The 11819-nt window shown below is 41.3% G+C and overlaps 1 protein-coding gene across 2 annotated transcripts in view; it reads right to left on the bottom strand.

Moving 5' to 3' along the window:
• ZC3H18 (zinc finger CCCH-type containing 18) overlaps positions 1-11819 on the bottom strand; it is a 54835-nt gene that overhangs the window by 17152 nt on the left and 25864 nt on the right. For both annotated transcript variants that reach the window (XM_082229192.1, XM_082229193.1), the window contains exon 10: positions 171-371. In XM_082229192.1, coding sequence (XP_082085318.1) covers positions 171-371 — 201 coding nt within the window. The remainder of the gene's footprint in view (positions 1-170; positions 372-11819) is intronic.

Here is an 11819-nt window from a genome sequence, read left to right as displayed (position 1 = left end):
CAACAGAATCCCCTGGCCGCACAGCCTATTCTCTTTTGTCTCTGGCTCACATGTTCCTCCCACCAGCAGCATTGCTCTTTCGGCTAGGACTGAGTCCTGGGAGCCATCTGGAGTGATGCTGATTGTAAGAAATCCCCTTGCATCTGTTGCTGCCCATCTCGGGTTCACACCTTGATGAACCTGAGCCGGAGGCTGAAGAGGCAGAGGTTTTCCGGCGCCTGCGAGCACGGCTGGGTGAAGCAGACAGCCCATGCTTCTTTTTGGGGGATTTTGATCGGCGCCAAGGGTCCTTCCACTCATCTGCTCTCTTGGACTGAGAAGGGGTGGTCGTAGTTGCCTCTTTCTCCTTCTTTGGTGGCTCAGGTTGGCGGCTGGAAAATGAATAAAAAATGTAATTAGCTGGAGAGAAGGCTCTCTCTTGGGCCATCCAATGACCTGAGTCCCCACTCCCAGTTCTTGGAATGCAATCAAATGCAAAACATGGCTATATGCAAGGGCCAAACTGCACCTATTTTATAACTTGTGTTTCTGAAAATCAATTCAGCTTACAAAAATACAAACAAAAGTTACAAAGACACTGCTAAAAACCAAAAGCAATTCATATAACAGTAAAAACAATAAAACATAAAAGCAGCCAATATTTAAAACCCCCACTAAAAGCATCAATTCCTTAAAAGTACCATGTGTTTCCATCTATAAGACGCCCCCTATTTTGGAGGACTCCGATTTAAGAAAATAGGGGGAGAAACTATCCGTGTATAAGACAAGCCCAGATTTTGAACATTACTTTAGAGTAAAAAAACATAGTCTTATACACAGAAAAGTATGGTAATTAAAATACTGAAAGCCTGTTGATATAGAAACACCCTCAATAGGCATCCTAACAGATCTCCATTGGGAGTTGCAGTCCATAGTTTGGGTGCAATTACCAAGAAAGGCCCATCTATTGTACCTGACCAAGTGATCTCAGGTGAGTTGGAGTTTAAAGGTTGGGCAGCTTCAGATGTACAAAGGCAATCCTTAAGGTAGCCTTTAAAACCATAAAGTCTAGAACCAGTTTAATACCAGTTATTTAAACTGAGCCTGGAAACGAATTTACAACCAATTGTACCAATGATTAACAATGCAAGCTACCATGGATGGGTTGTACTCAGAAACAATTTTTAAAGGCAGCCCCATCTAAACAGCATTGTAGTGGTTGACCCAGCAAAGTAACTAGGGTAGAGATAGCCAACGAAGAGACCACAAGATGACCATTAGCCTCAGTGGACATGGCCAACGGTCCGAGACAGCTAGTGCCAAGAAACGTCTGGAAGGGACTGTGTTGGTTACCCCTGAACTATAGATTCAAACTAGAATCTAACTGACAATACAGGGGTGCAACCTGTCCTTTAGCTGGAACAAGGGATACAGGGGTGTCCCAACTGCCCCGCCCTGCCTGCTCTGAACAGGCAGTCCACTTGTTGCAGAGGTAGGAAATTCAGGGCAGCAGTAGTGGTGATGTAGACTAGCTCTATACAGGGTGGCTCAATCCACTCTCATTTCTGAGAGCTATGGCAGCAGCACTTTTCTGCCAGTGATCTACCACCTCAGTGGTATCAGACCCAGCAGTGGCAGGCACAGGCTCTAGACATTGGGGACGCCAAACTATAGTCCATGGCATGTCTGTGGATTCATGGGGTAAGATAGGAGATGGCACGTCCATTGCATTAAATACTCATGTGGACTTAAAAGTGTGTTTTATTGCTTCTTTTATTCCTTGGATTGCATTTTATTATATGACAATTTGAATTCTATGGAAGCAAATTCTATGGAATTCAAATTGTAAAACAACATAAGGGGGGGGGGGAGCAATTAAAAAGCAACTAGCACAGAACATTACCATTGCTACAACAGGCAGAAAAATCATTAAATGGTCTGCCAAGACCCCCAGCAATTGTCAAGTGGACAGCGGGAACAAAGGTTTTAGAATCACTGTTCTAGAATATTAAAAAGTTTCCTGCAAAGGTATTTGGAGGTGAAGATGACAACACAAAAGCACAAAATGCAGAACAAAACGTATTACACTTATCCAGGGTGCTTTTATTACTTGAGCTTTTCAGAGGAAATCAACAGATCATATCACTTTATTGTTTACTTAATACTGCAGAACCGTTTTACTCCTTTGCTTTCAATAAGGCAACAAAACCCCCTTGCAGCTACATTACCCATATAGGACTAGATCTGAAAGAGAAAGCGTCCTCTTCAGGTGGGAAGAAAATCAGCATGACGGTATGGCTCTCAAAGAGGGAGATCTGTTGGGTGGGGTGGTGGTTGTGGGAATCATTGTGGAATACGGATATAAAATTTACCGCATGCTATAGTTTAAGAGAAAATTATATGAAAATGATATATTGATGGTATCTAACACCAAGTAAACTGGCATAAATGTATAAAACTAAATCAAATAAGTGTTGGAAATGTAAAGAGAAAGAAGATTCTTTTTATCACATGTGGTGGTCTTGTAGTAAGGTTAAGGCTTACTGGGAAATGATATACAATGTAATGAAAAGGATGTTTAAAATAATGTTTGTAAAAAGACCAGAAGCCTTTCTTCTGGGAATTATAGGGATAGCACTACCTAAATTGTATAGAAATTTATTCATGTACATGACTACAGTGGCAAGAATGTTACATGCCCAAAAATGGAAAGAAGAAGTCCCAGCAAAGGAAGAATGGATACAAAAACTAAGGAACCGCAGAAAAAGGGGGGAAGGAAGTCAAGCTTTAAAATATCAAAATGAATATAAAATCAGTGAAATGTATATATCTGAAAAGTATAAATAAATATATTTTTAAAAGGGAATGATTCTGTCACCTGGTCAGGGGATTTGGACTTTGCCTGCTGAAGATTGAGAAACCCAAGGCGAGGGCATGGGGAGAGGAGGAAGTAAGCATAAATGGCAATCAAGAGATAATGATACTAAACTCTATGAAGTTTGGTACTTCCCCACATAGCTTCTACAATTAAACAATTCCAAGCTCAGATTTTCAGACTTTCTGCCCTAGCCAGTATCATCTTTGCAATCATGGGTGCTACACATGCTGTGTCACCTGCAAGTCCAGATCCCAGGGTGCAGTTTCAAATCCGGTATCATGCAATCCCCAGATTCCAGTTACAAATATCAAGATTCCCGCCCTCACTGAAGCTAAGGAAAGCCTGAAAGCATGTGTGCGGCATCCTAGAAGGGCTTGCAAAACAGAAGGGGACTGGAATTGCAGTTGCTCAGCAGTGTCGCCAGTTGTGCTAGCAGAATGACTTGAACAAGAGAAGGTGCCAGAAACTAGTAATGGCTCTTGTGGCCAGTTGCGCAACGGACTGCAGGGGTCCCGATACTTCCTGCTGCGCAACAAGGTGCTGCTAGCACAACTGCTGCGCTGCATTTCATACTGCGCAACCTTTATTTTCATTCTTGCACTAGTGGTCAGGGAATGTTGAATCTGGACCTAATTGCTTTCTATAGAATATTGGTCGTTTTCGAGTGGCTTCCATTGATTTCTTCTTTTCTTTATCTTCCTAGCCCTAGCAACAATCTAAACAGTATCTTCCCATCTTCCTCTACCTTAGCTCTTGCTTATTGTGAGGAAACCCAGGCTTCTTTGTACTGGGCTTTCTGTGTTGTTGTTTTTCTTGCAGAGATTCTTAGGATTCTAACAGAAGTCAAGAGGCAATGCATACCTGCCCCAGGGCCCAGTGCTTCCTAGAGCATCACCCAGAAATGTAAAGTCTGAAATAGCTGGTGGTTCATTGCAGGAAAAAAACATCAGAAATACTCAGTCTGGGCGCATTTTTGGGGCTTGGTCTCTGATTGCTAGGAAATTTGTTTAGCCACGCCAAGTTCCCGTTAGAAGGGAAATCACAGCATAATTCAACACACCACTTGCTGTGGAAATTTGCTGCGAACAAATCATTCTCTGCTTTGTTTAGACAGGTTGTTTCGTTTTAGGAGGAAATCAAGAAGATTAAATGTGGAACTCTGCCAGGGCATTGAATTCGAGGGGGGTAAAAAAAATCCCTTGGAATGTTTAATGGAAATGATCATGCAACCTTGTTATGCAGCCTGAATTATCTTCTGCTCAGAGAAAGTTAACTTTCCCCCCTTACTTCCCATTCTTCTATACATGACATAAGCAAGCATTTTTCACTGATGATCCAATCATATCAAGCAGGAAAGCTCTTTGCCATTAAAGAGCATCAATGACATCAAGCAGGAAAGCTCTTTGCCATTAAAGAGCATCAATGACATCATTGCAACTCTGAAAGTCCATCTAGCAAGGAAGTTTTTTTAAAAAAACACCCCAAAAACAAAATACATTTTTTTTTAAAAGAAAGGTGTAACTCTGACATCACTGTAAATTTCCCAGGATTGACAAGAGGAAATGAAAAGGCCTGGAAGTGGTTACTCAACTGCCACCAGATACAGCAGGTTAAGCTGAACAGAAACACATGCCTATCTGAGCGACAAAAATTGCACATCTACTTAGAAGGAAGTCCTATCAAGTTCAGTGACTTATTCCAAGGTATGTGCATATAGTACATATAGGACTGCAGCCTGAACATGTTTCAGAAGTTTGATGCTTGTAATGATTACAAAAACACATTACTATTCCTAAAAATGTGAACAATTCACTGGACGGTTCTCTCTGGCTTTCATTCAGGAACATCAGGGTCTGTCTACAGTTACATTAAAAAACCAACAACAACTGAACCCAAAGCATCCAAAAGAAATAAAGCAAAGAACCAGCTTTTAAAGGTGGTTGTGCCAAGCAGATTGCTGGCCAAGTCGGAAGCATCAACAGTATCATCGTTTCACTGACCAGCTGACAACATTTGACTGTTAAACTGAACTGGGTGCCAACCCTAACTAATTTACTCACAAGGGCAAATAATTCTACTATCATTATAGTTCCAACTTAATTCTTCACATTGACTTATTGCAATATTGGAGCTGTCAATCTAAAAGGTTCCTTTTGTATTATTTCATTCCTGCTACTTTATGAATGGCTTTTGATAAGCTCCTTGCTTTCAAAAACAGCTTGTCCACGTGCAGCATGATGGACTCCTGTCTGAAAATGGGAGTCCAAAGCAGACACCCTGCATGGATCTTGGAATCATGGCGCAAAGTGTCCCTCTTGAAACTGTAAGAGGTGGTGTAGTGGTTAAGAGCAGTGGAATCGTAATCTGGTGAACCAGGTTTGATTCCCTGCTCCTCCACATGCAGCTGCTGGGTGACCTTGAGTTAGTCACACTTCTCTGAAGTCTCTCAGCCTCACTCACCTCACAGGGTGTTTGTTGTGGGGGAGGAAAGGAAAGGAGATTGTTAGCTTTGAGACTCCTTAGAGTAGTGATAAAGCGGGATATCAAATCCAAACTCCTCCTCCTCTTCTTCTTCTTGGTGGAAATCACTGATCTAAAGCTTGGTGAAATGTTGCAATGACAGGTGGTAGAGGAAGATGTGTTGCTGTATGGACCTTCTCATGAAATGTGTGGGAAAGCTCCAGCAAGTAAGAGAACTCTGCATATGTGCCTGTAGCTCATGTGATAATCATGAGGGTGGAGGAGGCCCCATCTAGTCCAACATTCTGTTATTATGGTGGCCAACTAGATGCCCTATTGGGAAGCTAGAAAGCAGGGCCTGAGTGCAAAAGCAGTGCTCTCCCCACTTACGGTATCCCCAACCTCACAATACTTATGGGGAAAGAAGAAAAGGGCAAACACTTGAATCCAACTAAGTTCTACTCCAAGTAGGTCTACTGAAATCAAGGAACCTGTTAATCATGCCCATTTGTTTCAATGGGTCTACTATGAGTAGATTCAACTCTTAAATTTTATCCTATATACAGACGCATCATGTAAAATTTTTAGATTAATCTCAGACTTGCTCAATGTTTGGGTGCGTCATGGCTAATACACCAAGTTGTACTTTCATCCTTTGATTTATGCTGACAGCGTAGCCATAATTAAAAGCTTTTAATTGAGAATGAGGTTTTCACATACATTCTATTTAGCATGATTTTTGAGTTAGAGATTGTGCTGCATTTTCATCCTGCTACTTGCCCTGGGGACTAGGAAACCAACATTATTATTTTTTTGGGGGGGGGGGGAGGGAGAAGGAGCAGCAGTACACACATTATGCTGCTTTATGCAAATGAGTATATTTGCATATACTTCCCAAAACCTGGATTCTTTGGGCTCAGAACCTTGAACAGCTCAAATGGGATTTCAAGCAGTTATTCAGAGTCAGCTGCAACCCTTGTGCAATATATGAAGAAAAAGACGGTTACTCACTATAGCCTCATATTTCCGGTAGGTTAGGGATATTTCTTAGCATCATTGCAAGGAAGAAAACTGGACCATCAAAGGCAGCAAATGTGACTAAGCATTTAGATTTTCTTGGACATTTTGCAACCAACTTCAAAGCTGCCACACTTGGAATGTTTCTGAAGGGAGCGTCAAGAGGCTGAGCTGGAATCCATTTGCAAATTTGACACTATCAGACTGCGGCTCAACTAGGCGTGGCTTGAACACTACAGAAAGTAATTGTCCCTCACTGGGTGTTTATTCATCCTGCACAGATAGTTTGTCACCAGCTTGGAGTGGGCCACACCCACTGACTGGGTCTATTAGCCTTTTGATGTGGTTGTCGTTTTTCATCCATACTCTGCGAAGTTCTCTCTCTTACTACTTTGCCTGCTGGCAGAAAACATTCTCTCCACTCCTGCTTCCTCCTGCCCTTACAGCATATACATCTACCCACTCAGATGACTACATCTTGCATCAGTCAGCAAGCGCTTAAACCACAATAAAGTTAGTCCTCAGCAGAGGGATAGGGGAACCTGCAGCCCTCCAGATGCTGTAGGATGCCAACAGCCCCAGTCAGCAGGGCCTATGGTCAAGGATGATGGAACCTGTAGTCCAACAACATCTGGAGAGCTGCAGGCTCCCCATCCCTCCTTGGGGAGAGAGAGTTTTTGATGGCAACAGGCTATTGTGGCTAACCCTCTGGAATACATAAGAACAGGTGGCAATTTATTGTTTGGCTCATTTCCCCCATTGCTAACCTAAAAAGTGTATATGCGTGTCTAAATGGGTTTCTGGTCAGTTTTGTAGAATCTTTGATTTAGTTAAGATTATCTTCAAATAAACCATAATCTGACCAGAACAGAATTGCCTTTGATCTCTTCCCTGCTGGATTCAGTTCGAATTGAATAGCAAATACTGGTGGGCTGTTTTGTTTTTAACTTTCTTTAGCCTGAGTCACCTTAATAAGTTGGCAGCTTTCCCACTGACTGAGTGAGAATGTTCATTTACGCTTTTAACTCCTCCTCCTGCTGCTGCTCTTGCCAACTCCATTTCACGGGTTCCTATTTGGTGTTAGGGAGGGAAAGAATTCCCTCAGGGGCCAGGTTGGAATCCATTTAGATGAAATCACAGCAAGCGTGAACAATACCAAGAAGCAATACCCTTTGCATGGTGAAACAGTCACATCGCAATACAATATTTCCGGGCATCAACTTGTTCTCAAGTTCAGTTTTTGGAACCAGATACAAAAGGCAAAAGGAGCAGAAAAAGTCCTGTTTCTTATCACATTAGTATCTTACTCTTCCTCCAGGGAAAGGGGTGGGGGAAGGATTTGGCATTATATTCACAGCTATCCTAGAAGGTAGGTTAGGCTCAGGCATAGTGACTTGCATAAGGCGGCAGCCGTGAGCAGCACAGGAACATAGGAAGCTGCCTTAGATAGAAACAGACCCACTGAGCCTTCTAGACCAGCATTGTCTACACAGACAGAGAGCCTCTTGCAGCCCTACGTGGAGATGCCAGGGACTTTCTGCATTCAAGGTAGATGCTCTACCACTGAGTTACGCCCTTCTCCAGCATGCTTGAGAGGAGTTGAAACAAGCCCCACTCCCCAGCCCAGAATGTGCAAGAGAGAAAACAGAGCAAGTACGCCCTTTGCCAGAGGAAGAAACAAATATAAGTAATCAGTATCTATGATATCTACACTGCTAGGAGTTCTGCTATGAGTGAAAAGTGCTTTATAACAAGACAGTTGCTTCAGGCTACATTTGTTATGAGAGTTCAGATCATACGGTCCACCTAGCCCAGATATACTGAGCTATATCTCCTCCTAGATGGTATGTCCCTTCCTTTCCCCACGGACTGGGAGAGCCCCCCGGCGGTAGCAGGCGGGGGGCTTGAAGCAATAGCTGCACAAGTGAAAAGGCCCCCTTTTGTTGGCTGGCACCACTCAGAATGGACCACATATGACTTCCTTTATTCCACTTATAAAACATCAAATATATATTTAACTGGTTAAAATGCATTTTTGGAAGGCATGTATTTTTTTAAAACACCAGGCCTATGCAACCACTTTTTGTTCTGCTCTTGCGATTTTAAGACATCCCACAAGGAATGTTAGTTCAAGACAAAAATCTCTGTTATACAGAAACACTTGTTATCTGGAAGCTGCCACCAGCATGAGGCTTTTCAGACTTGGAAGCCTCACCAAAGCCACATGAGCAATTTGGACAGCGTCAGCCCAAAACTACGCAAGAGGCTGAAGTTGCCAAGAGCTGAGCTAGGATTTAATGATTAGGGAAAGCACAGGAGTCTATAAATAAACCCAATTAATGTGAAGTCACTCCCCACTGCCAAGGAAAAGGCCGACTAGTTAAACACGAAGAATTCCTAAAGGTGCTACGTATTTAGCAGACCTGCAAATTATTGCCCTTTTCAAGCTATAAATTTATATTTAGAACTCAAGAACTTCTATAATTAGAACTCAACTTCCAAGGAGAAGGAAATGTGGAAGCAAGCAATTTGCTGTTTTGACCATATCATAGTTACACAGGATGTCATATGCTGATTGAAGTGGCTAAACCAACAAAATAAATATAAATCGAATTACACTGTGTCAAGAAGAATATCATAAAAGCAGAAAAAATACATAATAAAATTCTGTTATCCATACAGCAATCTTCATCATAGGTTTGCAGACGTGACTGACGTAGTTTTGCTGACAGGGAGGTAGGAAGTGTGGTGTAGCAATTAGAAGTGCTGGACTAGTGGCTGAAAGATCAGAGTTCAAATCGCCACTCACTGGGTGACCATGGGCCAGTCACTGCCTCAAAGCCTAACCTATCCCAGAGAGTTATTGTGGGGATTAACGGAGGAGGGGAAGAACTGGGGACACCACCTTGAACTTCTGGGAGAAAAGGTGGGACATAAATGTAATAAAACAAACAGATAATAAATAAAATCCTTGCACATTGTCAATTGAGATGTTGCCACCTAAACCGCTTCCACCCAGAGTGACATGGCGGATATATCCCTCGGATACCCATAAAACTGATCATCATTGTGCTTCAAAAAACACTCAAAACCTCTCTCCAAATTCAGCTGAGCCATAACAAGGAAACAGAATGAGATGACGTTGGCCCAATTAAGGGCAAGTGTGGAAAAGGAGCCTCCGAATGTTTCAGAGAGAAAAGAATGCATTCTTCTTGCAATAGGGAACCTGGTCTGCATTCTTTATAGCAGTGCTGGTGAGCTGGGGAAACCTGGCTTTTAGCAACCAGTGAACATTTCGGTCTTACATCACCCTTACTTCACCCTGCTTATTCATCAGCCGGGTGAGTTATATAATGAATGTGAAGAAGCAGTTGGGACACATCATGCCAGCCTTCCCCAACCTCCGGATGTTTTGGACTACAACTCCCAGCAGCCCCAGCCAGCATGGCGGCATGCATTCTGGGGCTGATGGGAGTCGGAGAAGGCTGCATTTTGCTATCTATATTAACTAAAGACTCAAGGAAAGGCAAGCTGAAGCTGGCATTTAGACTCAAGGCTGAGAATTCTAGGGAACAAAGGTTATACATTGGGGTCAGGCTTTGTGACCTGGGCCCCATTCTCATGCCCAGCATGGAAAAAAACAACAACTGTAAGTTAGGTAAATGAACTGCAGAAAGGGGGAGGGAACTCCTAAAAAAATGCTCGCTGGCTAAGTTTAAGAAATAAAATCTTCAGCAGGGGTGAGAAACATGTGGATCTGCCGATGTTGTTGGATTTGACCCCCTCCCCAGTCTCTGACCATCATTTGCTATGCTGAGTCGTGCTGATGGGAGTCCAATAACATCTGGAGGGTTACAAGTTCCCCAAACTGGGTCTTAAGCCAGAGGCCACTATACAAGGAGTGCCTTCTTTTGGATGAGCAGGCACTTCCCTTTGCCTTCTCTCCCATCACCCCTTAATCTGCTGAGGGCTGCATACACACCAAATGAACCCCTAACTGAACTCAGTGCCAAAAGGAACCCAAATTCTGTACACAGAATTATGCAAGTTACTAACTTTGCATAATCTGGTCTATGTGGCTTGGGAAGCCCAGCCAGATGGGCGGGGTATAAATAATAAATTATTATTATTATTATTATTATTATTATTATTAGTAGTAGTAGTAGTAGTAGTTTATTGCCAAGAACTGGAGTGGAAAGAGGAAGAAGTGGGGGTAGAACAGGCAAGGAGAATGAGGCTTACTGATGTGAGGTGAGAATATTCTCTGCTAGAAAATTATCCAGAGAATATTCTCCACAAACTGTAAATTCTAATGTAAGAACCAGTTTTACAACCCACATTTAAAAAATCTAGTAAATACGTCAAGCTGTGATACTGCCAGTGTAAGTAATGAATACTGATTTTTTTTTTATCCAGTTACATTACTGGGCATTGTGTCATTCACCACTGGCAGTTCTGAAATGTGAGCTACAGAAAACATTTTTTTAAAAAATAGTTTTAAAAATGCTATTCATTTAATTTGATGAACATCTAAATTTGTATGTATTTCAACTATATATAGTAGCCTTTTTTTCTATTTTGGTGTGACCTTATTCTTAGCAATTCTATACCCGTGGCCATACAGTGTGGTTGTTTTTTTTTTTTTTTTTTACAGAAAGTAGCTTTAATGCTTTATACACTTAAAGTACCTAGGCCTATACAATTATGTGTAACAGCATGTGAGGTGGCCTTGATTTAAACAGCTGACATTTCTATATTTTTATTTAGTGTCAGTAACTGGTTTTTGCAGTGCTATTCAATGGTACAAGGTGCCATTTACCAGAGACTGACATACTGAAATATATTATCATATAATGATAATATATTTAATGTTAATGGCTTCTTTTTGGTATGTTTGCATATATATAGTTTTGTTTATCAAGGTGTGTTTGAGTCACCAAAACAGTTATTGTTAGAGCTATTAGAAGCACAATATAGCCTATTACTGAATTTACTTGTATCAAACCTTAACATGCCAATTGTATTTTTTTACTTGTCTTATAACATGTACATGTTCTAATGGAAGAATAATATATGATTTAACTACTGAGTTTCCTTATACCAAACCTTAACATGACAATTACTGTTGCCATCACCTTAGAATGGTTTAACTTTAACTATAAAGTATGTTTTATTTTTTAATTTGATACGTGTAAGTGACAAGTTGTTCCTTTACTAAATCAAAGAACATGAATTCACTGCATTGCCCCACTAAATAAAAGTATCTGTACAGTTTTTGGTTGCCATCTGAACAAGTTTACCCATGAATAAACATGTATATTAACTAATTATATCATTTTCAATGCATTAAAATTATATCATTTTCAATGCATTAAAATGAACAGTCTCCTATTTTAAATGAAAACTCTCTAATATTCTCATTAATCGAGAATATTCTTGAGAATATTCTCCAAAAGATTATTCTTGAGAATTTAACATCACTAAT

This window comes from Podarcis vaucheri, assembly GCF_965113315.1.
Source record: "Podarcis vaucheri genome assembly, chromosome: 7".
Lineage (NCBI taxonomy): Eukaryota > Metazoa > Chordata > Lepidosauria > Squamata > Lacertidae > Podarcis > Podarcis vaucheri.
The sequence above is the reverse complement of the archived record's forward strand: the minus strand, read 5'-3'. Positions and strand labels throughout refer to the sequence as shown.